Here is a 27528-nt window from a genome sequence, read left to right on the forward strand (position 1 = left end):
TCTAGAACTTTATGTCAAGGAAAAGTTAGTCTCTTCCCATGAAATAATATGCTTCCTTTGACAAATGAGAATTATATAACCTCGTTTGAAAATTTGTCATGATTGCAAGTAATTCAAATTTAAAGTTTAACTGTCATGATGATTCCAACTGAATTCCTGGCATTTGAATATAAGCCTCTAGAAGGTAAAGATTTTTGTTTATTTTTGTTTCTATTCAAGGAACAGAGCTCTAGGCAGAATGAAATGGTGTTTTCTGTTTTCTTTTTTCTTAAGCATGTAAACATCATATAGCTCTATAGTTGGTTAACCTGTTTCAGTAGCAGCATAAAGCAATATCCTATACTCTTAAACACTCTTAAGAGAGTAAACTCTTAATTGGTCTTTACTGAACCACAGAGTGTAGTGTAATTTTATTATTTCAACTTAGACCACTCTGAAAGGTATGAGACAAAGACTCAGGGCAGAGATGTTTTCTGCTTTCTGGTGTCTCTTGATAGGAAGGTAGAACATGGCTGAAATACAGTATCATGCTACCAGAAATACTTATCCAATAGGAGCATGAATGTGGCACTCCAGCAAAGTGCACCTAAAAAAAATAGAATGGATCATCTTGAGATCTGCTGAGTAAACCATATGCCTCTTTAAGTTGCCACCCGAACTCTAGCTTCTTGCCCTGTGCTCCACTCTAAAAAGACAATCACTTGTATTTTTGAACTCTGCTTCTTTCCTGATGGATGCCCCACTCCATAGCCAACTACGCTGCTTCTGTTCATTTTCCTACTTGGTAGCTTGCTCTTGCTTTGCCTTCTTTCTTGCTCTGGTGGGAGTGGGGCTTAGGAGTTCTAGAGGGGCAGAACAGGGCCAGAACAAAGAAGAATCCCAGTGCTCAAGGCACCTCAACACCTGTTTCTGATAATCCCTTGTTACTCAAATGTCATCTGCGCCTCCTCTGTAGGAAGGAGAAGCCTTACAATAGGCACTCTGGGCAAACTTCTGCTCTCTTGCTAGAAATAGACAGATACTTTTGGCGTTGGTTTTTCTTCTTTCTTGGCTTCTTTTCTTCTTTTACTGCCTGGGGCTGGAGCAGTGAGTTTCCAACTAAAAGCCAGGGATACCGCAGTGGTGTCTCTAAACAAAGCTCTCCAATTTCTTGAACTGTAAAGGAAAAATGTGTAATTATCCCATTAAAAATACAGTTTCCATTACTTGCCAAAACTCTTGTAATTGAGTTTGCTGGCAACGGACTTCAGGATTCTGGATATGGAATGCAGTATACTCCATTTCTATCTTGCCTTGATCATCTGCATTGAGAGACTTGGAATAATATGAATCTTTAACAAAGGTAGTACCATGGGATGGAGTTCTTCTTATGCCTTTTCTACTTGAAAATTTGTGTGGCAGGCAAAGACTATTGGGATAAAACCCACCAGGGTTCAAAACCAATAGTTGTAGCAGGAGTAAATCAATATACAATTACCCAAGGTGACTGACAACCCATATGCATTAATTAATAGCATTTGGGAGAATGGCCTTGCCATATAGTAGCATTAAGATAGGGTTTCAGTTGACTCCTTTACTGAAAGTTTTGTAATTATTACTAAGATTAGGTGCTGGTAGCTCTTACCTGTAATCTTAGATACTAAGGAGGCTGAAATCTGAGGATCGCAGTTCAAAACCAGCCAGGACAGAAAAGTTCATGAGACTCTTATTTTGAGTTAACCAGTGAAAAACTGCAAACAAAAGTGTGGCTCAAGTGGTAGAGCAGTAGTCTTGGGCAAAACAGCCAAGCCAGAGTCTGAGGCACTGAGGTAAAGCTCCAATACACACAAAAAAGTTACATACTTGTATAACTATATATCATATTTTCACAAGTCCTTTTTGTTGAGTTATAAAGATAGTGCAAGGTGGGAAGTGTGCATTATTTTCCTTGGATTGCTATAAGTTTTATGCTACAAGGTTTGAGAAACAATGCCTAAACTTAAAGTAAGTAATATTTTTTAAAAATAGAATTTGATTTTCACATTTAATATTACAAAGTAAAATATTTTTGATTTCTTAATTTTTAAAAAAATTTTATGCATTTTTGAAAAAGTTCACCTATCTATACATGTGCATATTTTGCTTTTAGAGGCAAGATCTTACTGCTTATAGCCCAGCTGGTCTCAAATTCTTGGTCCTCTTGCTTCATTTATCTGAGTGCTGAGTTTATAGACACACAACACTATGTCCAGCTGCCATTATGTATTTTAATTAAAGTTGAACTACATAAGGCAAATGGAAAAAAATGTGAAAACCTACATAAATAGCTATAGCAGCAGACATGATAGTAAGATTAAATATAATCTGATGATGTGCTACAGTCACACAGCTATGTGTGTTACATTAATTAAAATCAAATGAGGGCTGAGAATGTAGCTTAGTAGTAGAGTGCTTGTCTAACATGCATGAAGCCCCAGGTTCAATTCCTCAGTACCACGTAAAGAGAAAAAGCTGGAAGTGGGGCTGTGGCTTAAGTGGTAGAGTGCTAGCCTTCAGCAAAAGAAGCTCAGGGACAGTGCCCAGGCCCTGAGTTCAAACCCCAGGATTCAAACCCCAGGACTGGTACAAAAAAAAAAATGACGGGCTGGGAAGGTGGCTCAGTGGTAGAGCGCTTGCCTTGCATGCCTGAGGCCCTAGGTTCGATTCCTCAGCACCACATAGGCAAAAAGAAAAAAGCTGGAAATGGTGCTGTGGCTCAAGTGGTAGAGCGCTAGCCTTGAGCTGAAGAGCTGAGGGACAGTGCCCAGGCCCAGGGTTCAGGCCCCATGACCGGACCCAAAAAAAACCAAAAACAAAACAAAAAAAATGACATAGGAAGTAAAGCTGGGGCTCAAGTGGTATAGTGCCAGCCTTGAGCAGAATAAGTCAAAGGACAGTGCTCAGGCTCTGAGTTCAAGCCCCACTACTGGCATACAAACACACACACACATACACACACCTATGTGCATGCTTGCATGTGTGTACACACACAAACCAAAAAATTCACCTCCTTAGTTGTACCAGCCACACTGTAATTGCTCATGAGCCACAAGTGGTTGTTAAATACTGTGTTGGACAGAGTATATAAATAACATTTGTTAATATTGCAGAGAGTTCTTTTAGATAGCACAGACCTTGAGCTGGGGATATGGCTTAAGTGGGAAATAGCACTGACCTAGACAGCTTGAGTTTGTGAGGCTTTTCCTTTAAATGAATACAAAGTAAAACATCAGTAAAAGAAGTAAAACAGGGGCTGGGAAGGTGGCTCAGTGGTAGAGTGCTTGCCTTGCATGCAAGAGGCCCTGGGTTTGATTCTTCAGCATCATATAAGCAGAAAAAGCCGTAAGTGGCACAGTGGCTCAAGTGGTAGAGGGCTAGCCTTGAGCTGAAGAGCTGAGGGACAGCGCCCAGGCTCAGAGTTCAGGCCCATGATCGACAAAAAAAAAAAAAAAAAAGTAAAACACAGTAAAAGAAGCAGAGGAGGAAGAGAAGAATGCTGGAAAGTAGGTCATGGTCAGGTGACCATGCTGTGCAAGTTGCTGGAGCAGAGAAGTGGATGTAATAGAGAACCTCAAAGAGTTAATTGGAGGTGGGTTGGGAGTATTGAGGCAGGAAGTTTTTCAAATGTTTCCCCAAAGGAGGCTTACTGGAGAAGTGAGAATTCTTTACCCATCTTCTCAATTCTACAGGTGCAGGATGAGGATGAGGGTGGTTTGTTACTCTACCTGAGAAACAGGCTGGTCAAAAACACAAGTGTATTTATTATATGTGATAGTTCTGAGTTCCTATCTTGATTCCCTCTCTGAAATGGTTCACTTAGCATGCTCTATTAATGCTGCACACGAATGCACCCTTCACCCCCTTAAAAGAGATTGATTATATCTACTTTGTAGGGTTACCCTAAAGATTCAAATATATAATATAGGTAAAGGCATTTGGCACAATTATGTTTTGTGCACGTTTAGTGCTCAATATATTTTGGGCATTGTTACTGACTCCGAGAACCCGTCATTATGCAGCAACAGGTAACTCATTACAAAGTAAAAAGGACAGCCACCACGATCAGAAAACGAGATGTTTGCCTTGACAATTTCAGACATGAATTTATACTGCTTCATCTGTCCAGAGAGGGGGTGCAAAGGTCAAGTTCATTACAAATGAAAGTGAGGAGAGGAGAGGACAGGATATTGGATAAGTCCTGATCATAAATATTGAAGTTACTAGGGACCACTGTGTAAAGTCGGTGTGAGGACAACTTCGAAGAACACCAGATGGAGAGTGGTAACAATAATCGGATGGCGTTTCTTTTGAAGAGAGGTGAATTCGTGGGCACGGGAGACAAAATGAAAATAACCCTTTCTCAAAAGAGTTATGGAGAATGGCTGTCTTCAGTGCAGAGCCAGGTTTTTACTATTAAATGACAATACATTTAAGGCCCTGGGCTCTACGTATCCGGCTTTTTCTCGGGAACATTTCCCCCCTGTAGCCGTGGCTTTCTTATCCTCTCCTAACCTTACTAACCAAGCCGAGGCCGAGTCGAGGAGGGGGTGCAGGGAGCACACTCCAGAGCTGTTCCTAACTTGGAGCATCAGGGAAGAGGCCAACGAACGACATCATTTTCCCGGGGCTACAGGCTAAGTCGTGCCCATAAAATATACTTATTCCTTCCATCAACCGTAAGTAGGGCGCCTCCTAAGCGCTGGATCCCAGATACACGATCGAAGTCCAGGCCGGGACTCGGCAAGGAGCTAGCACTGCGCTGCGCCGCCAAGCCCAGAGCGCCCGCTCCAGCTTCCGTCCACTTGGGAACCTCATCGACGTCGGGGGCGGGGCTTAAGGGGGCGGGGCGCAACGGGCGGGGCCAGGAGGGAGGGTGAGGTCGGGGCTCCCAGGTCCCCTCGCGCCCCGTGGCCAGATGCTGACGTGTCCTTTCCTTCCCACTACACCTCCCGACACCACCTCGGCGGGCTGCCCCGGAAGTCCCGCCTCAGACTTAGTCCGTCACCGCAAATCAGCTCTTTCAGCGCTTCCTGGAGCTCCCCACCTTTTTTGAGATTAAGGGGCGGGGCTTCGTGGATAGGTTGCCTATTGGCTTGAGGTCCGGCGGGCTCCGTGCGCTAATTGGACGGAGGGCGGTGGCGCTCTGGCACGCTTGCGCGGCGAGTAGAACGTGTGGCGGCGGCCGAGATCGCGTCTCCTCTTTTGCTCCCATTCCCGCTGCTGCTCCGGTGTGTTCCCGGGGAGTGTCCATCCCGTCCGTCGCCCGCAGCCTGGTCGCCCGCCTGTCCCTCGTCTCGGCGCCCTCTCACCGACGCCGACACTCATCTTGACACTTCCAGCCAGGCCCTCCGCCCCGCTCGCTGCCTTTCCAGCTCCACACATGGCCTCCTCGGCGCAGAGCGGCGGCTCCTCCGGGGGACCCGCGGTCCCCACCGTGCAGCGGGGCATCGTCAAGATGGTGAGAGTGGGGCCCCGGACCCGGACCCCTCTGCCGCCTTGGAGCTGGAGTCAGTCCTTGACTCCTCTTCCTGTCCCGCCAGCCTGCATGGTCTCCCCTGTCCCCTTCCTCACTTTTCACCCACCCTTGGAATCCCCTCACTAGACCGAACCCTGTGCGAACCTCCTTTACTCTTTGCCTTCCGGACACCTGGTCCTGGTGAGGAGGGGGTCACGGTGATTTTCGTGGTCACAGCTTTAGTTAGGATCTTCTCTAGCTTTTTACCGGGGCAGATCCAGTACAGATCTCATTAGCGGAGGAAATTCGTGGATAGTTCGTACCATCCCCCTTGTTCTGCTCATTTTGACATATGCTGAGCAGTTTGTAGTTTTCTGAGATCCTCACATCCTTCCTCTCTTCCCTGGAACCTTTGGATTACTTGGCCGTCGTGAAACTTCTGTCCACCAACGCTGAGTTTCTTACTTACTCCTAAGTTTTCTCACTTTCTGGCTCTGATTTCCAGTCTCTTTCCCTCCATCTCTTGTTTCCAAGTCAATGGCCTGAGAACTCCTGATCTTTGTATGCTTTTGGCTCTTAAAAATTTTAGGCCCGCAAGAATCTTAATTACCACTATAATTTCCTCAGCTCCTAAAGCTATAGTGACCGGTTTAAGAAGGGCAAGTGACTTGCCTTAAGGGCACATGGTGATTTGGATTGGAGCCAAGACATGAGCTCCTGTGTTCTGATTTCCAATGTAGGCCTGTGAACACTATAGATTCTGCCTGATATATACCTGCATTTTCTACGTTCTTGAGTTTGAATTAATTTAATTGTGCAAGGTTCAGCCCTATTTAGTTCTGTGATAATTGTATAGTATAAATCTGCTTTATCATCTGCCTCCTTTATTGTTCTCCACTAACTCTCTCAAATCTTAAAATCTGACAATTCTTGGTTGTTACCAGATTTTCTGGTTGCAATGACTGTAAACTTTTACATTTCATTTCAGACTGTGACTCCTAACTTTGCCATCTGGAAAGGCAAATATATTTTAAGATATTTTCTTCCAAAGTTCCACAGCTTTTGTTGCAGAAAGTTAAAAAAGATTCTGTGTTAATGTCCCTTTGTCTTTAATTGGGTTAAAATGTTCTGTGTGTGTGTGTGTAAATTTAATTTCAAGATTCCCCCAATTCTTAGGTATTCATTTCTTAGGTAATAATCTGTTGCCAGCTGAGATTCTTGGAATGTCCAGTATTGCCTTTTTATTTATACATATATAACAGCCAGAACTTATTAGACATGTAGAGGAAAAGGGAATTTCCAAGGCTGATATATTCTTCCTTTTTTAAGCCTGAAGAGGCTCCTGTGTCATTAGGTTTTTCCTTTGTGTAGGTTTTCCCTTCACCATAGCAATAAAGCATCACTTGACTATCTAGTATTGGGATTGTTAGCATGGGATAGATTTTTTTTTTTTTTTTTTTTTACTTGCTGAGGTTTGAATTTTTTGTTTTTAAATCAGTACTAGGGATCCAACCCACAGCCTTAGACTGCCACTTGAACAACACTCCAGCCTTACCCCCCCCCTTTTTTTTTTTTTTTGAGAAAAGGCCTTCCTATCTGCCCAGTCTGGCCTCGTTATGGAGATCCTCTTGTTCTTCCTTATGTAGCTGGCATTACAGCTATCCACCACCCAAGGCTTGACTTTTTTCTTAAAGCCCTTCTTTCTTTCTTTTTTTTTTTTTTTTTTTTTTTGTCGGTCGTGGGGCTTGAACTCTGGGCCTGGGCGTTGTCCCTTAGCTCTTCAGCTCAAGGCGAGCGCTCTACCACTTGAGCTACAGCGCCACTTCCAAAGCCCTTCTTTCTTTTGATAGTGATGGAATGTATATTTGTTTCTGTCGGTGCTGGTGACTTCCAGCACCTCCATGGATATTAACGATCAGCAGTCACTTGTAAGTCACATGTTCACCTGACGTTTCTGTCCAAATTAACTCATTTGTAATTCTTAGCAAGTAGGTATCAAACCTGAGGTTTAGGAAGAATAGAAGGAATGGGTACCTTTCTTATTGGTAATAAGAGGCATATCTGAGACTTTAACTCATGCCTGTCTGCTAGCACACAGTCTCTAGAACATGCTGTGAGGCCTCTGACTCCAGGGTATTACTTTTTAACACAGAGGGTGGGGCCTGTGATGCATGGCCACAAATTACAGGAAAGTGAAGCTGACCGTAATTGAGTTGAGAAAAGATTAGATGTTTCTCCTTGCCTTGTCCTGGAGCTGCTATTGTGGCAAGTGACTTCATTTGATGCTTTTGGTGGTTTGTGCATAGGAGTGTTGTGTGGAAGACTTTTGAGTCCGGGAGGTGGCATTTTACAATTCACTTATTGGAACAGTGCATGGATAGCTCCAATGCACAATGACCACACTGCAGGGGGTGAGTGGGTAAGTTTGGGTCAGCCGGTAGGGGAGGGAGGACTAGCACATTTGTGCCAGGCTTAAAAGTCTTGTCTAAAATGAAAAATGGACCACTGGCAAATTGCTCTGTGTGAGGCTCCTCTACTAAGCAAAGTTGTATTTTCCTGGAGAGTAATGGTTTCTTGTGGTATTAGGAAGTGCTTTGTAAGAGCTCTACAAAGGAAGATTGAGCTCAGTGGAAGGAAAGCAAGAGAGAAACACTTTCATGAACAGGAAAACAGAGGATGCTGCTTTTCTGTCTTTTGAGGAGAGGGCAGAAGTTGGAAGGCTGACTAAGCAGAGGTGTGCCTTTCAGTGGAAGCCTTCAGATTCCTGTGGACTCAGGCTAAGCCAAGATCTTAAATGGTCGAGAGTTGAGGTTTGCTGTGATAAGAAGGAATTGTCCTTCCTCTTTTGGCAAAAGAAACTGTTACGGGATGTAGAAGGGCCACGTTTCTTCTGGTTTCTCCCTTGCTGTTTTGGCTCATGAATGCTGTGTTAATATTTCTTTTTGAAGGTTGAAGAAAAAAGTTGAAAACTAAGTTGTGAAAATCTTCCTCTCTCTCAGGGTGTGTGTGTGTGTGTGTGTGTGTGTGTGTGTGTGTGTGTGTGTGTGTGTGTGTGTGTGTGTGTGTGTGTGTGTGTGTGTGTGTGTGTGTGTGTGTGTGTGTGTGTGTGTGTGTGAATGGCTGTGTCTGCTACTGAGATTAGGGGGACAGAGTTGGTTTTGGAATGTTCTAGGAGGAAGTAAGTAGGACGTGGACACATGTGTGTGTGTGTGTGTGTGTGTGTGTGTGTGTGTGTGTGTGTGTGTGTGTGTGTGTGTGTGTGTGTGTGTGTGTGTGTGTGTGTGTGTGTGAATGGCTGTGTCTGCTACTGAGATTAGGGGGACAGAGTTGGTTTTGGAATGTTCTAGGAGGAAGTAAGTAGGACGTGGACACAGGCATTTTCAAGCTGAAAGACCCAATAGGATGATGCGAACTGGAGGATTTACGTTTTCTCAGTTGGGATGAGACTAGCAAGTATGTGGGTGAAAAGGTATAACTTGGATAAGTAAACATCTTTGTCAAGTCGTATCTTATTTTCTCAAACCTGTAAGATTCTAACTCTGGGTTTTTTGAACAAGTCATTAGCTGTTTTTTAACTGTAACAGAATATTATCAACAAACCTTAAATGAAGTTGGTTTTGGAGCATTTAGTATAAACTTCAGTCACTCCAATTAGCAGCTACTTAGAGATGGCTATTTTCTTTAGTTTTACTGACCTGGTTTACTTCTGTTTTTTCAGGTTTTTTTTTTTTTTTTTAATTTTAACTTTCCCTTCAATTTTAGTCTGTCTGTATGTCTCTTCAAGCAGGACAAGCAGGAACATATATTGGGTGGCTTTCGCAACTGCTGAATGAATTGACCACGTTCTCAAGTCTTCTGTGTATCTTAGAAGCAGTCAAGCAAGTAGCATATCTTACCTTCCTTATGGTATGGAAGGACAGAGGATGGAAGACAAGGCCAATCCCAGTTAGTTCCCACTTTCTCCCCTACCCTTTCATTGAACTACCTCAGAAAAGGAATCTGCCAGTCTTCTTGGTTTTATACAAGACCATGGTTCTCATTGGGTGACTTAAGACAAACGGATACCTAGGAGGAGGTGACCGTAATTTTCTCTTTCTGTATGACTTAGGCTGTCAAGTTGTTGTCAGGCAAAATGCAGACTTTTTGCTGAGTAGCTTAGTGGAAATTTCTAAGTCTTCCTACAATTTTAATTTGTTTCTCAAGTGTCTGAAGTAAGAAATACACATCTTTCAAGAACTGAGTAAAGACCAGGTTGTCTTCTGTCCTTTCTATATGCAGTTAATTTATACAGGAGAAAAAATAACCTTGCTATGGTTTCAAAAATACTCTTATACTGCCATTCATATGGACAAGGTAGCTGATTGACACTATTTTAGAGAAAACTTGCTTTATACAAAGACTCAGAAAAGTTGATAATTTTTCTCCAGGTATTTATTTATTTATTGTGCTGGCATTGGGGCTTGAACTCTGGGTCTCCTGCTTTCTTGTTCTGCTTGCTTGCTCAGTAGATGTTCTACCACTTGAAACATGCTTCTCATTTACCTTTTGGCTAGTTAATTGGAGATGAAGCCTCACAGACTTTTCTGCCTGGACTGGCTTTGGACTGTGGTCCTCTAGAATTATAGGCATGAGCCATCAACAATCAGCTTCAGTTTTTAAAAAATTTTTATTAAAAACTTTTTTTTATACCACTATCACAATATCAATATCACAAAAATGTAGTTCGACCTAAGACTAAATTTAGGGGAAATGATGCAATAACTTTGGCAGTAAGTAGGTTTATTATTTGGATATAATCATTTCTCAAACATAATTAGGTTTTATTATTACTATTATTATTTTTGTTGGCATGGGCTTGAACTCTGAGCCTGGATGCTGTCCCTCAGCTCTTCACCTCAAGGCTAGCACTCTACCACTTGAGCCACAGCTCCACTTTGAGTTTTCTGGTAGTTAATTGGAGATAAGAATTTCACGGCGGGGTTGAGAAGGTGGCTCAGTGGTAGAGCGCTTGCTCTGCATGCATGAGGCCCTGGGTTCGATTCCTCAGCACCATATAAGCAAAAAGAAAAAAGCTGGAAGTGGTGCTGTGGCTCAGGTGGTAGAGTGCTAGCCTTGAGCTGAAGAGCTGAGGGATAGCGCCCAAGCCCAGAGTTCAGGCCCCACTACCGGACCCCAAAAAAAAAAAAAGAATTTCATGGATTGGCTAAGAGTCTCAGGCTGGCTTTGAACCTTGATCCTCAGGTCTCAGACCCCTTAGTAGCTAGGATTACATACCAGTGCCTGGCCTATTATTATTGTTTTTAATATCTCCATTTCTGCTTTTTATCATATAGACAACTCTGTACTTATTGTTAATGTCCTTACTTTATTATTTTTGAACTGTATTTAAGTTCATTTTGAAATAAACATGCAGATAACCCAAAGGGGGAAAATTATAGTAGTATCCCATGTAATAGATACTGTAGACTTTGTCCTATAGATGTAAGTAGGCCTGGCAAGAGAGTTAGTATAGGAACATTAAGTTATTACTGTGCCTAAAGGGCTGTCTGTCATTTTCTGTGAACAGAAAGCATCCCTTGGGCTCTAGGTATGCTGACAGTAGTGACTGATGAAATAGAAGGATCTGCAGTCATATAGTCATAGTTCCTTTTTTTACTGAACAAATAGTTATTGATTGTATCTGTCTGGGCACTGGAGAAATTGAAGTTAGAAAAGCAGTCCTTCCTTCAGGCGAATGGGAGAGCCACACAGTGAAGTAAACAAGAAATGGGTGTGATAATAGAGACATCAGTGATTTTACACAAACTAGGGCGTGAAGGAGGGCCACAAGAAATCGTTTGGTCCATGAGGGGACAGACATTTATGCTTCTCTTACACTTCTTTACTTGTGCCCATCTTGATAATTTTGAATGATGTGTAAATATCCAAATAGTTTCTTGGTAGAGGAAAGGTTCTTTGCCCCTGCCAGTTTAAAAACTGTGTTTAGGAAAGAATTCTCTCAGAAGATGGCATTTGCCCTGAGAGCTGATGAATATCAAAGAGACAGCTAGAAGGGAAGTGTGTTTCTGCCTGCTAGAACAGCAAGTATGAAGCTCCTGGGGTTTCCATTGATAATTTTTCTTCAGTTTTTAAAAAAAAATAGTAACTCTTCAGTTTCTTCAAGTTCAGTATCCTACATAGATGGTATAGGTTAAGCTAAGTTATTATGTAACATGTGTTTAAGGGTGATAAAAGGAAGAGAGGCTGTAGAGGTGGTCATTGTTCTGGTATCCTAGTGAGATCAATAGCTGACATTCAGTCCATTGAATAAATGTAAAGAATGGGAGACTGCTAAAATATACTTGCTCTAGTCATGTTCTTAGTGAAGCAAGACTAAGGTTTTCTGATTGCCTGTCAGTGAGTTCTGTGTGTTCTTCAGTCACTGGTTCCAATGAATGGGATGCAGATGAGAAGTCAGTACCCAGAGTTCATAGGATCTATAACTGTTAGTGTTTATACTTGACTAGCATTTTGGTAGTGTGTGAAGCTTAATGCTGCTCCAGGCCTCTGGATGTACTTTTTAGCCTAGCACGCTTTTAGCTGTCAGAGTTGGTGAAAAGCAAAGGTTCATGCTTCAATGCTCACACTAATGGTTAGGACAGAACAAGTTCAAGTACAACTTACTTAGCATGGCTGGGGGCTTTAGAGGACAGTGACCAGTGCTGGTGGTAAGTGGGCAGTTGACCTCATGCAGTCTTACTTCTCAGTTTACTAGGAGGGTGAAGTGTGGAAAATGAGAAGTTGTTAAGTTTCCAGTTGTAGGTTCAAAAAAGAAAACTAGCAGATTTTTGAATTTAGGTAGAAATTTTCTTGTGTGTGTGTGTATGTATGTGTATGCATGCGTATGAGTGTATGCCTTTATGCATGTATGTGTATATTTGAGCGCATGTGTGCGCGTGCGCCATGCCAGTACTAGAGCTTTGAATTCAGGGCCTGGGCATTGTCCTTTAGCTTTTTAACTCAGGGTGGTGTTTTACCATTTAAGCCGCAGCTTTACTTTTAGCTTTATGGTAGTTAGATAGATAACAAATCTCAAATTTGTCTGTTTTGTTTTGTTTTTTGGTCGGTCGTGGGGCTTGAACTCTGGGCCTGAGCGCTGTCCCTTAGCTCTTCAGCTCAAGGTGAGCACTCTACTGCTTGAGCCATAGTGCCACTTCCGGTTTTTGAGTTTATTGGAGATAGGAGTCTCATGGACTTTCCTGCCTGGGCTGGCTTTGAACCTCAATCCTCAGATCTTAGTCTCCTGAGTAGCTAGGATTACAGGAGTGAGCCACTGGCGCCTGGCTCAAATTTGTTTGCCTAGGTTGGCTTCAAACCATGATTCTCCGGTCTCAGCCTCCTTAGTAGTTAGGATTATGGCTGTGAACTACCAGTCTTATCAGATAGAACATTTCTATATTCTCCTCTGTGTCCACTTCTAAGCCTGGACCAGCTGTCCAGCTGATGGTGTTTCTGACAAGGGTACAGTTGAACTTTTGGGGATCTGGTCTTTGAATTCTTTTACTTCTCCAAGAGTCTAACTTAATTCTGGGCCTTCCGAGGGAAAACGAAAGCCAGACCTCTGCATCTTTCCTTCTTACTTATGATTGAAGGTGGATACACACCCAGTTTCTGTTGTTACTTTCTTTCTTGGGAGACTGACATATGCTTTTTGTTTTTGCAGTACAAACTGATGTGGATTCCCAGGTTGTGAACATTTGATGCAGATGGAGTGTTGTGGGATTTCAGTCACTTTCAGTGAGACTCAGTACGACAAATTAATGTTATGTTTTTCTCACTTAGCTCTAATGTTTAAGAAAAAAATGAATGGTAGTCTAATTTGACTTTTTTTTTCAAGTTAGGAAGTTAAGCAACTTCAAGAAAAAACTATTGAATTGAGGGGATTTGGAGAATCAGTTCCTCTGTCACTTGAATTATGCCTTCAGCCCTGCTTGCTCTGGGTTAGATTTTAGGTAGGGTCTTAACATTTTTGCCTAGTGTCAGCCTTGTCTGTAATCCTACCTATGCTTGCATGGTTGGATGAACCACCATGCCAGCCTTGTTTGTTGAGATGGAATTTTGCTTATTCTTTCCGCAGGCTAGCCTTGTACCTGCCTCTTGAATAGTTGGCATTCTAGGCATGAGCAAATAAATCTAAGTTATTAACAGTGAAACAGTGTGTCAGAGAGGAACATTTTGGGCTAGATGCTGCTGTTCTCCATCTGGGTGATGTGTTGGTTAAGATCATCTACTTTGAACTCAACTTTTGTCTAGTGTTGCAGTTCAACCCATCATCTCTAAGTGTATTCCCATAAGACTGGTTACATAAGAAACCCTGTATTGTATTTCTTTTAGGCATGCTGAAACAAGGCTGAGAAATCACAAACTGTATGGTAGGCTGAACTCCAAAGTGCTCAGTGTCCTGCGTGAAGCATACTCCATTCTCTCTCTCCTTTATACCCCTATCTTTGGTGAAGGTGGATTAGTTGAAATATGGTTTTCTAGTATGGAAGATGAGAAAATGTGGATTTAACCAAGTGATTAGATGGTGCTTAAGTGGAAGATGGATAGAAATAAGGGAAGTTCTGGTGCCCTTGTAGGAATTGATATAAACTAGTGCGAGTGTTGCTTAATACTCAGAGGAAGGTGATACTGTTGGGTTTTTTAGATTGGGTCTTGTGCTTTTTTCCTTAGGGTTTGCCTCAGTCCTTCTAATGCTATTTGCATAGTTGTGATTATAGGCATATGCCACTATAACCTGATTGTTGAGTTTGGAGGTCTTGTGAACTTTTTGCTTGAGCTGACTGTGAACTTGGATCCTTCTGATGTCTACTTCCTGTAGCTGGGATTACAGGTGTGTACCACCATATCCAGCTTTAGGGCCATCTTAATGTATACTTTGAGATGCTGAGTGTTGAACTCAAGGATGTTGAACAGCTAGGCGGCTCCTTTACCACTGAGCTACATCCCCAGCCCATCTTAATCTGTTCTTGTTTCTTCCTTATATGGTTTTTTTTCTTAAGTTTATTATTACTATTTGTTTCCCCTTAGATCCTTTCTGAAAGTAGATGTAGAACCAGAGTAAAAATCCCAGAGATTTCCTGAATAGGTCATTGCATCAGGACTGACCACCTGGAAGACCTTTCAGAGGCACTGAATTAGAATCCTAGGGAGTGGCCTAGAGCCTGTTGTTTTGGAAGTCCTTTCTAAGTGATTCAGGAAGTCTTATCTATTTGGGATCTCTGTGTGCTGATTTTGAGATCCACTGATTTTTGTCTGGCTTTTTAATTTTAATTTTTATTATTATTGTTGTTGGTTGCTTGAACTCAGGGACTGGGTGTTGTCTACTGAGCTTTCTTTTTTTCTCAAGGCTAGCACTCTACCACTTTGAGCCACAGTACCACTTCTGGTTTTCTGGTGGTTAATTGGAGATAAGAGTCTCACAAACTTTCCTGCCCGGGCTGGTTTTGAACCACAATCCTCAGATCTCAATCTCCTGAGTGCTAGGATTACAGGGGTGAGCCACGGGTACCCAGCTTTGTTTGACTCTTGTATGCAGGTGGAGGACTGGATGTGTTCATGTGTGTGCATGGGGGCGTGTGCTCTGGGGCTCATGAGGGGAGGACAGCAGATGAGCATTTGTCTTGATGGTTCTCAGGGCACTGCATTGATTTTAATCTGTGGTTCAATTTGGAGTTAGCATCCTCAGGTTTTGTTTCCAGTGCCTGGACTCCTGTTCCTGGGTCATAACTGACAGCTGTGAAGTTGTTTTAGATGTCTGACTTAGGCCATATGCTCCTTTTAACACTTGTCTGCCACTTTCCCTTGTATTTGCATAGATTCCCAAGATCTTCTTATGATTTGGCACCAATAATTTGGCACATTATTGCTGTGGAAGTCTTCTGTGTCATTTGTAAATATGAAGACTCTAAGTTCTGCATTCTCTGTTCTTGGAATCCTGAGTAGACTGATACTTGAACCTCTTGCTCTGGGTATTTAGATCTATGCTGTTCCCATTTATAAAGCTCCATTCTTGACAATAGTAGCATCTCCCCAAATATTCTACTCAGTGACTTTAGTTTTTATTCTACAAGCGTATCAAACATGGAAATTAAATTTTCTTGGCATTATCAGATTTTTTTTCCTTCTGATTAGAGATCACATTTGCAGTTCCCATAGTGGCTTTTCTTCATTTGATGAACAGTTTCTATTTCATTCTGGAATTTCTTCCTAATGTTTAGATGGATGATACCCAGTATTAGTAAACTTTTTTTTTTTTTTTTGCCAATTCCAAGGGCATAGTGGGAGATGTCCTTTCTAAATCTCTTCTGCTGGCCTCAAACTGCACTTCTGAGTTTAGCCTCCTCAGTAACTAGGATTATAGGCTTAAGCTACCATGCCTGGTTTGCTGTCCTTTTCTTAATGTTTGCTTATTTTTGCTTTTTATTTTTTCTGTGCTGCTCCTGGGGTATGTACTCAGGGCCTGAATGCTGTTCCTGAGATTTTGCTCAAGGCTGGTGTTCTACCACTTGAGCCATAGCTCTACTTATAGCTTTTTTGGGGTTAAATGGAGATAAGAGACTCACAGACTTTTTTGCTTTGGCTTTGAACCAAGATCCTCAGCTCTCAGCCTCCTGAATAGCTAAGATTGTAGGAATGAGCCACTGGTGCCTAGCTACAAGGCTTTTTTTTTTTTTTTTTTGCAGTCCTGGGCCTTGAACTCAGGGCCTGGGCTCTTTTCCTGAGCCTCTCTGTGTTCAAGGCTAGCACTCCACCACTTGAGCTACAGTACCACTTCTGGCTTTTTCTGTTTGTGTGGTACTGAGGAATCCAACTCAGGGCTTCATGCATTCTAGGCAAGCACTCTACCACTAAGCCACATTCCCAGCCCTCTATGCATAATCTTAATACCGTTTAACATCTTGTTTACCGTTAATGTATTCTTCTATGTGTGGTGGTTTGGCAGGTCAGATGGACCTTTAGGAGCCCCAACTCTTATCTGCTTCTCTGGGTTCTAGAGAACTACCTGAGGTAGCGAACGGTCATCGGTGGAAGTGAGAGGAAAAATCTCTTGGAAATCTGACTTTCCTTCAGGTGGAGACATAGCTCCTCTTTTTTTTCTCTATCTTAGATAAGCAGGTATGGTACTTTGTGTGGATTGTGATGGGAGATAAATGTTTAGTTTTCCTGGCGCTGAGCCTCAACACCTTGTAGTTCTCAAAGTGATAAGATGATGAAATTGAATATCTTTGGTTCTCTTATCAGGAGGAGCCCCTGTTGGTCATACCTGAGTTTGGGTTCATAGATGACTTTGGAAAGCTCAGAGGGTGGGACTGCTTACCAGGGTGTTGAAAATTCCAGAGTGTTAGAATTTTTAGTTTCATCTACCTCATTCTAGCTGGAGGGAAGACTCCACGTAGAAGAGAATGGCTATAGATTGGTCTCTGTCACTATTGGCCAGTGATTTTCATGAACTGCGCCTACGGAGTGGAACCCTGCTTCCCTATTTGGGGACATTTGGGGGGAGAACACATTGGGAGGGCTAGAAAGGAGGCCCAGAGAGGGAGAGGACATCGAAGCTTTTCACTCCATTCTCCAGACCTTCCTCTCTTCCATCTGGCTGAGTACTTCCATCTTCCAGAGTTTGGTGATCTGGTCTAACTGAGAAGAGAATTTTAAGAGCAGATGTATATAGCAGATGAGTCACAAGAGAGGCCGGAAGCAGAAGTGAGCATATGAAGTAGGGACACTTAACTCTCTGAGGGCTCTGCTACTAACTCAGGCAGACAGAATCAACATTGATTTGGAGGACACCAAGGTTGTGTCCACAGGGAACTGGACAATTGTTTGGCATGGGAAAAGCCTTCACATTTGGTGTCAGGAGTGTTGATATGATACAGGAGAAAACTCAGTTTTTTTTCTTAGGACACTACATCAGCAAGCATGACAACATCTGAACATGGTGTTTTAAGCAGGGGATCTGCTCTGCAGTTTTTCAGGTGGGAGCAGTGCCGGACACAGCTCAAGAATTGGTTCCCCTAATCTTCCAGGCTGTGGGTATGTGCACCTAACATGGATTTTGGCAACGTTTAGTGAGGTAATCTTTATTATTGTTTAATAATCAGCTTAAATATTTTAAATTTTATATTTAAAAGCAACTTAATTTCACTAGTGGAAGTAGAGAGAGAGAGAGTCATGTTAAGGAAGTAGGCTACTCGTGACACTTGGACACTTGTTAAATGTGACAAGGCAAATTTCTATTTAAGGAGGCTGGGGGTCTTACAGCGGCAGAAGTGGGGTGGTAGTGATGGTACGTGGGGGAGAATTTAGAGTTTGGACTCAGTTGTAATGCCAGGAGGATGAGTGGGGATTTGTAACTAAGAAGCAGTGCGTGTAGGGTCAGAGCTTAGAAAATGGCTAAGAGGAGACACTTGAGGATAAGGGGGTATCTGACCAAGTACCCCAACATGGCTATAGGAATGGGTCAGGAGATTTTCCCGAACTCATGTAGCAGATGCGGGCAACTTGCCCAAAGAGTAAAGGTATCTGGGGAGTCTTTTGCAGAGAAGAAAATGAAATGACCTTCCAAATTTTCCAAATTTGTTCCAGTCTCTGGAATACACTAATGTAATACTAGTAAGCTTTTCAACCTTCTGAACTTTCTGCAGAAGACAAAACATTTTCTTATAGTATATAATACCAGAAACAATTTGGAGCACTAACCCAAAACAGAATCATTGTGCCAAGTGCAATTTATCTGTGTAGCTCTCTGGGTCTTTTGTGTGTTCCTCCTGTGTGGAGTGCAAGGTAGAGAGGGACTACTGGCTATGGCCCCTGAGGTCTCAGAACTCTGGGCGCAGTTATTACTTGTGTTGCTGCTCTGGGCATATGAGCTCCTCCCAGCCCATGGCGATCCTCTCTGGTGAGAGCTTTAGTCTCCTGAGACCTCATGGGCACTACTTCATGGGCACTGCCAGGGTGCAGGCGCATCCCTGGTGAAGCCAACCTGCCTTGTACCTACCTGTCTTCTGGCTTTCTAGCTCCATGTTACACAGCCACGCAGTGTGTGGGGTGAGTTCAGATACTTGCTTTCTAGGGTTCCTGGGAATTCCCACATTGATGCTGGCAATGAAGAGAAGCTAAGGGGCAATGGAGAAGGAATAATAAGCTCTGGGATCTGAGGACAAAAAACTCAGCAAAGTGATTTTTGCAAGTGGTTGACAGCACAGGACTAATCAAAGATGCCCCATGACACTGAGCCTTCATAACCTGTCACTTGATGTTTCTCTGTTTTATATGCTAAAAATCTGAATTACTTTGTGATATGTTAGAGGGAATGCCCCCTTTACCCTCTCAAAAAGTGAAGGGATCTCAGCGCTGGACTTAAGCAATGGCGTAGGAAGTAGAGTATTGTGGGTATTTTACAAAAAATGGACGCCCTGTCTTTGTTATGAGCAGTACTTGCAGGTGCATATCACAGGCATGGAGGACTAACAGCTTTGTGTGAGAACTTCCTAAGGAAACTGGAGGTGTGCATGTTGCTGTGGAGGGTAGCTGGGCTGGGACACACATCACTGTATGTATGTATGGGGGCAGGGGAATGAACCGTTCAACATTGTCAGCCTTGTTTCCTGACTGAACATCAACCTCCATTCCTTTATGAGCAGCAAACTTGGACTTTCAGGTTAAGGAGAATCCTGGCATACCATGTGAATTCAGCAGTAAAAAGTCTATGTCTGTGGTAAATTCGTGATGTGCACTTAATTTTGACATCTGAAATTTACTATCAGCCTTTCAAAGAGGGACAGTTTTCAAAGAAGCTTAGAAATGAATTGGAGAAATTAAAGCTTTTCGTGGTTAACACACACGTTTACGTACTTCCTTCAGTTCCTACACATACACCAGAATAAACATTTGACATTCTTCTGAGCTGACTCACTGAATAATAGTAAACATTTATGCTCAGTAATATAGCATCTGTGGTGCCATACTTGAGTCAAGGTGTACATGACATTACAGAAACAAATCCAGTGAACAGTAAGCACAGTACTGTCATTTCCCTGCGATACTTCAACACTTTCATTTAACTGTCTCTGCTGAAGACTCCCTCTCATCATTTGATTACTGTTGCATGTTTTGTACAGGACATTTTGCTCAGGGACGCAGCCCTAGCAGTGCTGTGGCTGTGGTGGGGAGGTACCAGTGGCTTAGAAGGCCACCCCCCTGTCGGGAGCTGTAGCTGCACTTCTGTCCTGGCACTGGTCATTGGAGTTGGGGAGACAGCTAAAGAAAGCAGGGCTGGACATAAGGATACAGTTAACTGAGCAACTCTGGCTTCTCAGACTTCTTCACCTGTTTTGGCTCTTGTTCCACCTCTGCCTGCCCTGAAATCAGAATTTCTTCTGTTACTGGAAATGCTATTTTTTTCCCTTGGGTTTCCAAAGGTGATGGTTGTCTTTGGAATTGCCTCCTGTACTTTGTGGTGCTAGCACAGAATTCTGAAAGAAAGAAATGCTTAGGGTTTGCTACCCGTGTGCTCACCTGGAATTCATTATGAAACAGTGGGCATATATTCAAAAATTTATTATTTGAAACCCCCAAATAGGCTGAGGCCAGGTACTGTGGAAACAAACTTATTTTTGCTCTACTTTATTCCTAAGAGTCAGCTTAAGAGTGAGTACTTCTGCATTCCAGTGTGGGAGTTTTACAAACAGCAAGCTCTTCCACCCACATCAAGAAGGCGGCCCATAATTATTCTCACACTGTCTTACCATCAGGTATCAGATCCCACTGGGCTCACCCCCACTTCACACAGGAGTCTCAAGTCCCAGCTTGTGACACAGATGTCTGACTGAGCAGCTAAAATCAGGGGAGTCCCCACCCCACTACAGGCTCTCCAGATTGCTACCTTAGCTTTTTTTTTTTTTTTTCCTCTCTTTTTCTTTCTTTCTTTTTTTTTGGGTCCGGTCATGGGGCCTGAACTCTGGGCTTGGGCGCTGTCCCCCAGCTCTTTAGCTCAAGGCTAGCGCTCTACCACTTGAGCCACAGCGCCACTTCTGGCTTTTTTCTTTTTTCTTATGTGGTGCTGAGGAATCGAACCCAGGGCCTCAGGCATGCAAGGCAAGCACTCTACCACTGAGCCACCTAACCAGCCCCTCTCTTTTTCTTTCTTGTTTCGGTTTGGACCTAGGGCTTGAACTTAGGACCTGGATGCAGTTCCTGAGCTTTTGTGCTCAAGGCTACCACTTGAGCCACACTTCAGTCTCTCTTTTTTTGCATTGGTTGTTTTTGAGATAAGGTCTTGATTTATGCCTAGTCCAGCCCGGGCTGTGATCTTCCTCTCAAGCTTCTGTGTATCATGGGGGATGATGAAGGGTGTGCCACTGTGTCCAACCATTGTGCTTCCTGGGAGCTGGGATCACAGGTGTGTCATTGAATCCAGCACTTGACTGAGTTTTCGAGCTGTTATGCCCAGGCCTACCTTGAACCATGATACCCAGTGTTTAAGAATTCTTACAAATTATATTAAGTGAAGTAAGCCAGGCCCAAAGAAACATAGGTCCCATGGTTTCCCCTTATTTGCAATAACTAGTATATGTCTGAGTCAAGCAGAAAAGGTCAGATAAGTTGATGTTAGGCGAAATGAACCCCAAGATAAGGACTCAAATGGTTTTTCTTTCTTGCTATTGTTTCTAATGTATTTATAAGATGATTTCTTTGTTGCTTTGTATGTCCTTCCCCCACAGATAACCCCTGCTCTCACTGTATTTGATGTTGGTATAATTTGTGGAGGGGAAGGGAAAAAACAAATGGTTTAAGTAGGGATACAGGTGGACCCACTGCAACAATGAGATGTACAAGTAGTTATGTTGAAAAACGAACTTTACAACTTTGGCTGGGGAGGGGGGTGGGATGGGAAGGGATGGGAAGGGGAAACAAAGGAGGAGTTAACAATGCTTGATAAGAAATGTACTCATTATCTTGCCTATGTAATTGTAACTCCTCTGTATGGTATTTTCACAATAAAAAAAAAAGAATTCTTACAGTAGCCTGGCATGATGATCTTTGAGTCTAGGAGTTGGAGTCCAACCTGGGCAACACAGTCATCTCAAAGTATTTGGGCTCAGGAGCTTGTTGCTACCCTCACAATGACAGGATGTTGGAGCTGAAAGAGTGAGAACAGAGTAAAGAAGATGAGGATGGTGGAGGGGAAGTAGGGGGATGTCAAGTCAGTCTCATGGGCTCTTGGACACTGACTGAGACCTTGGATACTGAGTTCCAGAAGCAAGCCTATTTATTTAAAGCCAATTTATTTAGTTCACTACAGGGGAGGTTAGTACAGGTACAGAAAACAAGGTAGCAATCTATCTTGTGGTTACAACCAGAACATGAGACAGTTTGTATACATAGTAATAATTGACTCCCTTTTGTTAGGGAGCAGGGGGGAGTGGTGAACATTTAACCAGAACACAAACATTCATCATACTCCCAATGTTTCAAACTTTATAGGGTCCAAACAGCTCTAATTTAAACATCATAGGGTCCAGTTAATAGTAATTTACACATCTGTTTTTTCTTGTCTGTTTGACCTTTCCAGGGTCCAGTTCTCAGTCTTTTGAGTACTTAAAAGGTGGCATTCCAACTCCTAACCCTTTTCTGGTCACACAGCTCAGCCTCAGAGTTTCTTACAGTCTTGTGCTCGCTAGGGAGGTGTTCCTTATCCCCCTCTCCCCCCAGTAATTTTTCAAACAAAGTCTTGCATCTTTGGGCTAGGCTTACATCTTCATGCTACTTATGGCCTCCTGTATAGCTTGTATTATAAGCATGTACTACCATCATACCTGGCTTATTTGTTGAGATTGGACTGGTTAATTTTTTTGCTTGGGCTGTCTTTGCCCACTGTCCTCTCAGTCTCTGCCTTCTTAGTCGCTGGGATTATAGGAATGAGCCACTGTACCTGACTCTTTTATATATATATATATATATATTGTTAAAAAGGTGATGTATGGAGGGGTTACATTTACATAAGTCAGGTAATGAGTATGCTGCTTTCCTTGAACTCTCTGTTTCCTTTTCTTTTTTTCATATAGACCTTGAACACTAGCCACCCTTTCTCAGGTTAGTGGATGGGACTGAAAGTTCCATCCCTGTCATTTATTCTGATTGGTGCATCTTCAGGCCATCTAAGCTCTGCCCCAAGTAACCTCATAAGCCCAGACTGGTGAACTGTCAGAGGTCTCCATGGATGACAGAAGTCAAACAGTACATTCCAGGGTTTCTAAGAAGTACAAATGCAAATGAACACCAAATGTACTTCACATTATACCATACCCTAGTAGTGTATATTTTCAAATGTTTAAGAAACTGATGACTTAATAAAGCACTTAAAATTTTCTGGTGGTACCAATTCTTTGGGCAAGTACACCAGTCTATCATTATTTAGCAGGCATTAATATAGATAGGCTAGTCCTTTGGAATTCTAACACTATTATTATTATTTTTTTTTACTGGTCCTGGGGATTGAACTCAGGCCTGGGCACTGTCTGCTTCTTTTGCTCAAGGCTAGTGCCCTACCCCTTTAAGCCACAATGCCACTTCCAGCTTTTTCCCAGAAGTTTATTGGAAATAAAGAGTCTCAGGGTCTTTCCTGTCTGGGTTGACTTTGAGCCATGATCCTTAGATCTCAGCCTCCTGACTAACTAGGATTACAAGTGTGAGGCACGGTGCCAGGCCTTCTAACACTTTTTTTTGAACAGGCACATGTCAGTAACATACACACTTGCACATATGTTATTTAAAATAGACCTTCACATCAAAGTCAGTCTAGAATTTGATGTTAGCTACATTATATTTCATTATGTAAAATACAATATTAATTTTTCCAACAGGAATCTGCGGGTGGAGAGGCAGGATTTTCTTTTGTGCCTATCAGAGACTTCTCTGGCTTGATTGATGGTTGCCTTTTCCTCCGATCACCTCCCTTCCCTGTCATTGTGTTCTTTGCCCATTAATTTCCATTCTCTGTGATCCTGCTTTTCTAAAGATAAACGGAAGCAATATCACTCTCATTGGTGTCAGTTTAGGTACTTAGATTTGTTTTTATTACCATGGTATTTGGATATAGGCTTTGGGATATAAATCTACCAAGAGATTCCTATCTATTAATCAAGAGCAAATACAGGAGTCATGGAGAATATAATCAGAGAAGAGATGACAGCATTTGTTTAAGCCATCAGCACCCCTTTGGGGGATATGGGAAGTGACTGAGGAAAGTGGGAAGACAATTGAATATTGAACAGTTAATTAGGAGATTCTCCAAAGTGGTCAGGGATATAGATTTGAGTGGTTTCTGTTGAGAATAGAGTAGGCTTGACAGCTCATAGGAAGTAATCAATTGAGTGGTTAGAAATGAATTAGGCAAGACATTCTTGAGGGAGGTAACAAGGGAAATTTGACATCTGAAGCAGGCTGGAGAGAATTCTGACAGAAATATGAACATGAACTTCCTTGGGGAGCACAAAGCAATGCTGAGGAAAGTTGGATGTGCGGTAGAGGTCAGAGGGTGAAGGTTGGGCTATTGCACTCTGGGAATGGTGGGCTATCCAGGCAAGAGGAAGAAAGATGAGGGTTTCTGAGCAAAGCATTTATGATTATAGCATGTGCTTGGGCTCCTGTTCTGTAAAAATCCCTTAAGCTTATGAACATTTTAAGGTTTGTATCCTCTTTATCTAAAGTCTAGCACTGCACCTGGTATATAGTAGGGCCATTCATTTAATATAAAAATAACAAGACAGACCCAAAAACCCACAACAATATAGTCTGTGATTATATTCTGGGCTCTGGGCCACCATAAGATGAGACACCTTTCTTTTTTTGCCTTTACAGAGCTTGCAGCCAGAGAGGAAAACTGATACTAAATATTTGTACTGATTTCATGCTGCAGTGAGTGGTGTGGGGAGGTTTGTGAGCAGCAGGGCAACTGTGGGCTCTCTGGATGGGAAGGGCCTCTTTGGGAACCATGTTTAAGCTGAATATGTTAGAGAATAGAGATTGTTGAGCCAGTCAGTGTGGGGTGGGGAATAGTCAAGGAAAATGGACAGCACCTGTCAGACTTTATTATATGCTACTCAGTTACCTGAGAATCTCATTACAATGCAAATTTCTATTCATTCGGTTTGGCTAGAGTGTGAGGGACTGTCTCGTATTTCTAACAAACTCCAGTGCTTGCTAGTCTGTAACTTCCCTTTGAGGCTTTCTGTGTCTTAGTTTCTGTCTTTTCTGTCCTTTAGCTGCTGTGGGAAAATGGTGGTATCCGACTGACTTTTTTTCCTTCCTCTTCAGTTCATGGGCAAAGTGGATGCAGTGATATAACGTAACTGTTTAGTGCTTTCAAACTGTAGTCAGCAGTAGAGACTATGTGCCCTCCATGTGACATATTACTCTGGGGGTCTTGCACTTTGATGGACTGAGCCTAACTTTGATGGACTCAGCCTACATTGTAGAGAAGGCCAGATGTACAAGGACTGAGAAGAAAACTGGATTGTGAGTTGGGGATGGAGGTGGGCTGGGGACTGGGGAGATAGATCTTAGTGGAGAGTGCTTGCAGAGATAGATCTTAGTGGAGAGTGTTTGCCTAGCATATAGAAGGTCTTGTTTGGTCCCTGGCACTGCAAAGGAAACAAATCCAGTTACATTGAAAAATTTCAGAGAATTTCTCTTGGCTTTTTCCAAACATCTTTCCCTTCTAGGTTAACAAGGAGGACTCAGACCTTGTTCTTGGTAATCTGATTCTGATCTGATCATAAAGTAGCACCTCATAGTGTGATAAGGGATGGCATCAAGATTGCAAATCTCTACAGTGTTCTTGCCTTTTACAGAAAGTTCTCAATTACTAGTACTCTAAACTTGATCAGTCTTCTCCAAAGTCTTGTAATTCTGAGGATTTTTTAAGTATATGACCTAGTTCTATTGTGCTGATAAGTAATTAAAATAACCCCACCAGATATCTGGCATAGAAAGAGAAGGGGCTCTCCCCAAGGCCCTGGGTCTTCCTGGGGCAGAGTCTCAGATAGTGCACTCAGAGAAGGCTGAAATTCTCTGACTTGAAAGGATCTAGCATTTGATTTCATTAGGAAGAGCATGAAGGGGCCATGCAACTCAGTTTTGTATGTGTGTATGAGTGGTGTGTGTTTGTAGGTTTAGAGAGGGAGAACAGAGATAGGAGTCAGACAGTCAGAACCACCAGTGAGATCTGGTTCTCATGATTTGTTTGTTTCATCAGTCTGTACTATGTTTAGTACCTTAGATGGTGTTTCTTTTTAACTTTTATTTGGAAACATTTTCAAACTTGGAGAACAATTACATGAACAGTAGGATTAACTCCTGTATCCCCTTCTGGAGATACCAGTTCCATTATTGCCATCATTTCTGTATTTATTACACAGCCATTATTTATGTTACGTAGATTTTGCCAAGTTGCAAACACTGAATTCATAAATACTGAAATTTTGCTTTAGGTTAGGTTCCTTTGGATTCTGGTCACATTTTTATTAGCTAGTTAAAACATAACCTTGATCTATATTGCTTCTGTTTAAAGACACCTTCTTTGTGTGTGTGTGTGTGTGTATAATATTGATTGCTTAACATTGTTTTTATAGCCGACAACATGGTGCTTGAATGAAAGTTATTTAACATAGGAACACATGAAATTTCTCTTTAAGGTACAGTCACAAGATGTACACTGTGCATGGCATTAGACTGTATGAGTAGGCAATCCACAAGTACAAAATTTCAGAAATGAGGAATCTGTTTTATAAGTTTGCCCAGAACTATTTGCATGTGATTTTTAGATATAGTCCACTACCTTTCAAGAATTAAAGAATTACCTTGAAAATCAAGGATATTTTTCCACATGATCATAATAAAACCATGAAGGTAAAAAAAATGAATACATGTACAGGGGCTGCCGTCTAACTCAGACTTCCTTTCAAGATTTTGCCAGGTACCTTAGCAATAGTGTCCTTCAAGGTGTGGGATCCAGTCCAGGGTAATCCTTGGTTTTCATAGGAATAATTCTTGATTTGTTCCTTGATGACCCTGACAGTTTCCAAAAGTTACTTGTCAGTTACTTTGTAGCACAATACACAATATTATTTGTCTTGCTTCCTCATGAAGAGACTGGGACTTTGTGTGTGTGTAATATTGTACATGTGTGACATATGTACGTGTGTACTGGGGCTTAAACTTGGCCTGGTTGGTATCTCTGAGGTTTTTTTTTTTTTGCTCAAGGCTAGTGCTCTACCACTTGAGCCATAGCTTCACTTCTAGCTTTTTGGTAGTTAATTGGAGATAAAAGTCTCACAGACTTTCCTGCCTAGGCTGGCTTCGAACCCTGTGTGTCGCAGAGAGTGAGAGACATTTTTGACAGGACACCGTAAGTGATGATATATTCTCAGTGCAGCATGGTAGTGAGGCACAGTACTATTAATTCTGATAACTAAGTACTTGCTTAACATAGTGGCAGTCCAGGTTTCACCAATGGAACATTAGCTTATATTCTCTAATAATGAGTCAGTTTAACCTCTCTGTCTGTGTGTCTGTGTGTCTGTGTATCTGTCTGTCTGTCTGTGTGTCTGTTTGTCTATATTAGGTGGTACTGGGGATTATGCACAGGCCTTGTGCTTTGCTAGGCAGGGGCTTGACCTTGGTCATACCTCTATCCCTCTTTTGCTTTAGTAATTTTCAAATAGGGTTGTATACTTTTTACCTGGTCCAGCCTCAGATCATAATCCTATCTATACTTCCTGCATAGCTGAAATTACAGAGATGTACCACCTTGTCTGGTTGGTTTGTTGAGATAAGGTCTTGCTTACTAGTTTCTCCTAGCTGACCTTGAACAGTGGTTACTCTTATCTGAGCCTCCCAAGTATCTGAGAACATAGATATGAGCCACTGCACTGGGATTAATAAATATTGTATATAGTAAGTTATTTTATAGTGTCCCCTGGCTTCACCAGCACCAGCTAGTCTGACCACAG

At 42.3% G+C, this 27528-nt stretch overlaps 1 protein-coding gene and 1 long non-coding RNA gene across 2 annotated transcripts in view; one reads left to right on the top strand and one right to left on the bottom strand.

The window, feature by feature from the left end:
* Positions 1 to 213: 213 nt before the first annotated feature.
* LOC138810127 (uncharacterized) lies at positions 214 to 4819 on the bottom strand. Its single transcript, XR_011367034.1, has 2 exons — positions 4540 to 4819; positions 214 to 1155 (listed from the first exon to the last, which is right to left on the bottom strand). It is a non-coding gene; the product is annotated as an uncharacterized lncRNA (long non-coding RNA).
* Positions 4820 to 5168: 349 nt separating this feature from the next.
* Snd1 (staphylococcal nuclease and tudor domain containing 1) overlaps positions 5169 to 27528 on the top strand; it is a 446310-nt gene continuing 423950 nt past the window's right edge. The window contains exon 1 of the mRNA XM_069996698.1: positions 5169 to 5476. Within this exon, the coding sequence (XP_069852799.1) occupies positions 5399 to 5476 (78 nt within the window). The 5' untranslated portion in view covers positions 5169 to 5398. The remainder of the gene's footprint in view (positions 5477 to 27528) is intronic.

Source organism: Dipodomys merriami, unplaced genomic scaffold, assembly GCF_024711535.1.
Source record: "Dipodomys merriami isolate MVZ:Mamm:240054 unplaced genomic scaffold, mDipMer1.0.p SCAF_5, whole genome shotgun sequence".
NCBI lineage: Eukaryota > Metazoa > Chordata > Mammalia > Rodentia > Heteromyidae > Dipodomys > Dipodomys merriami.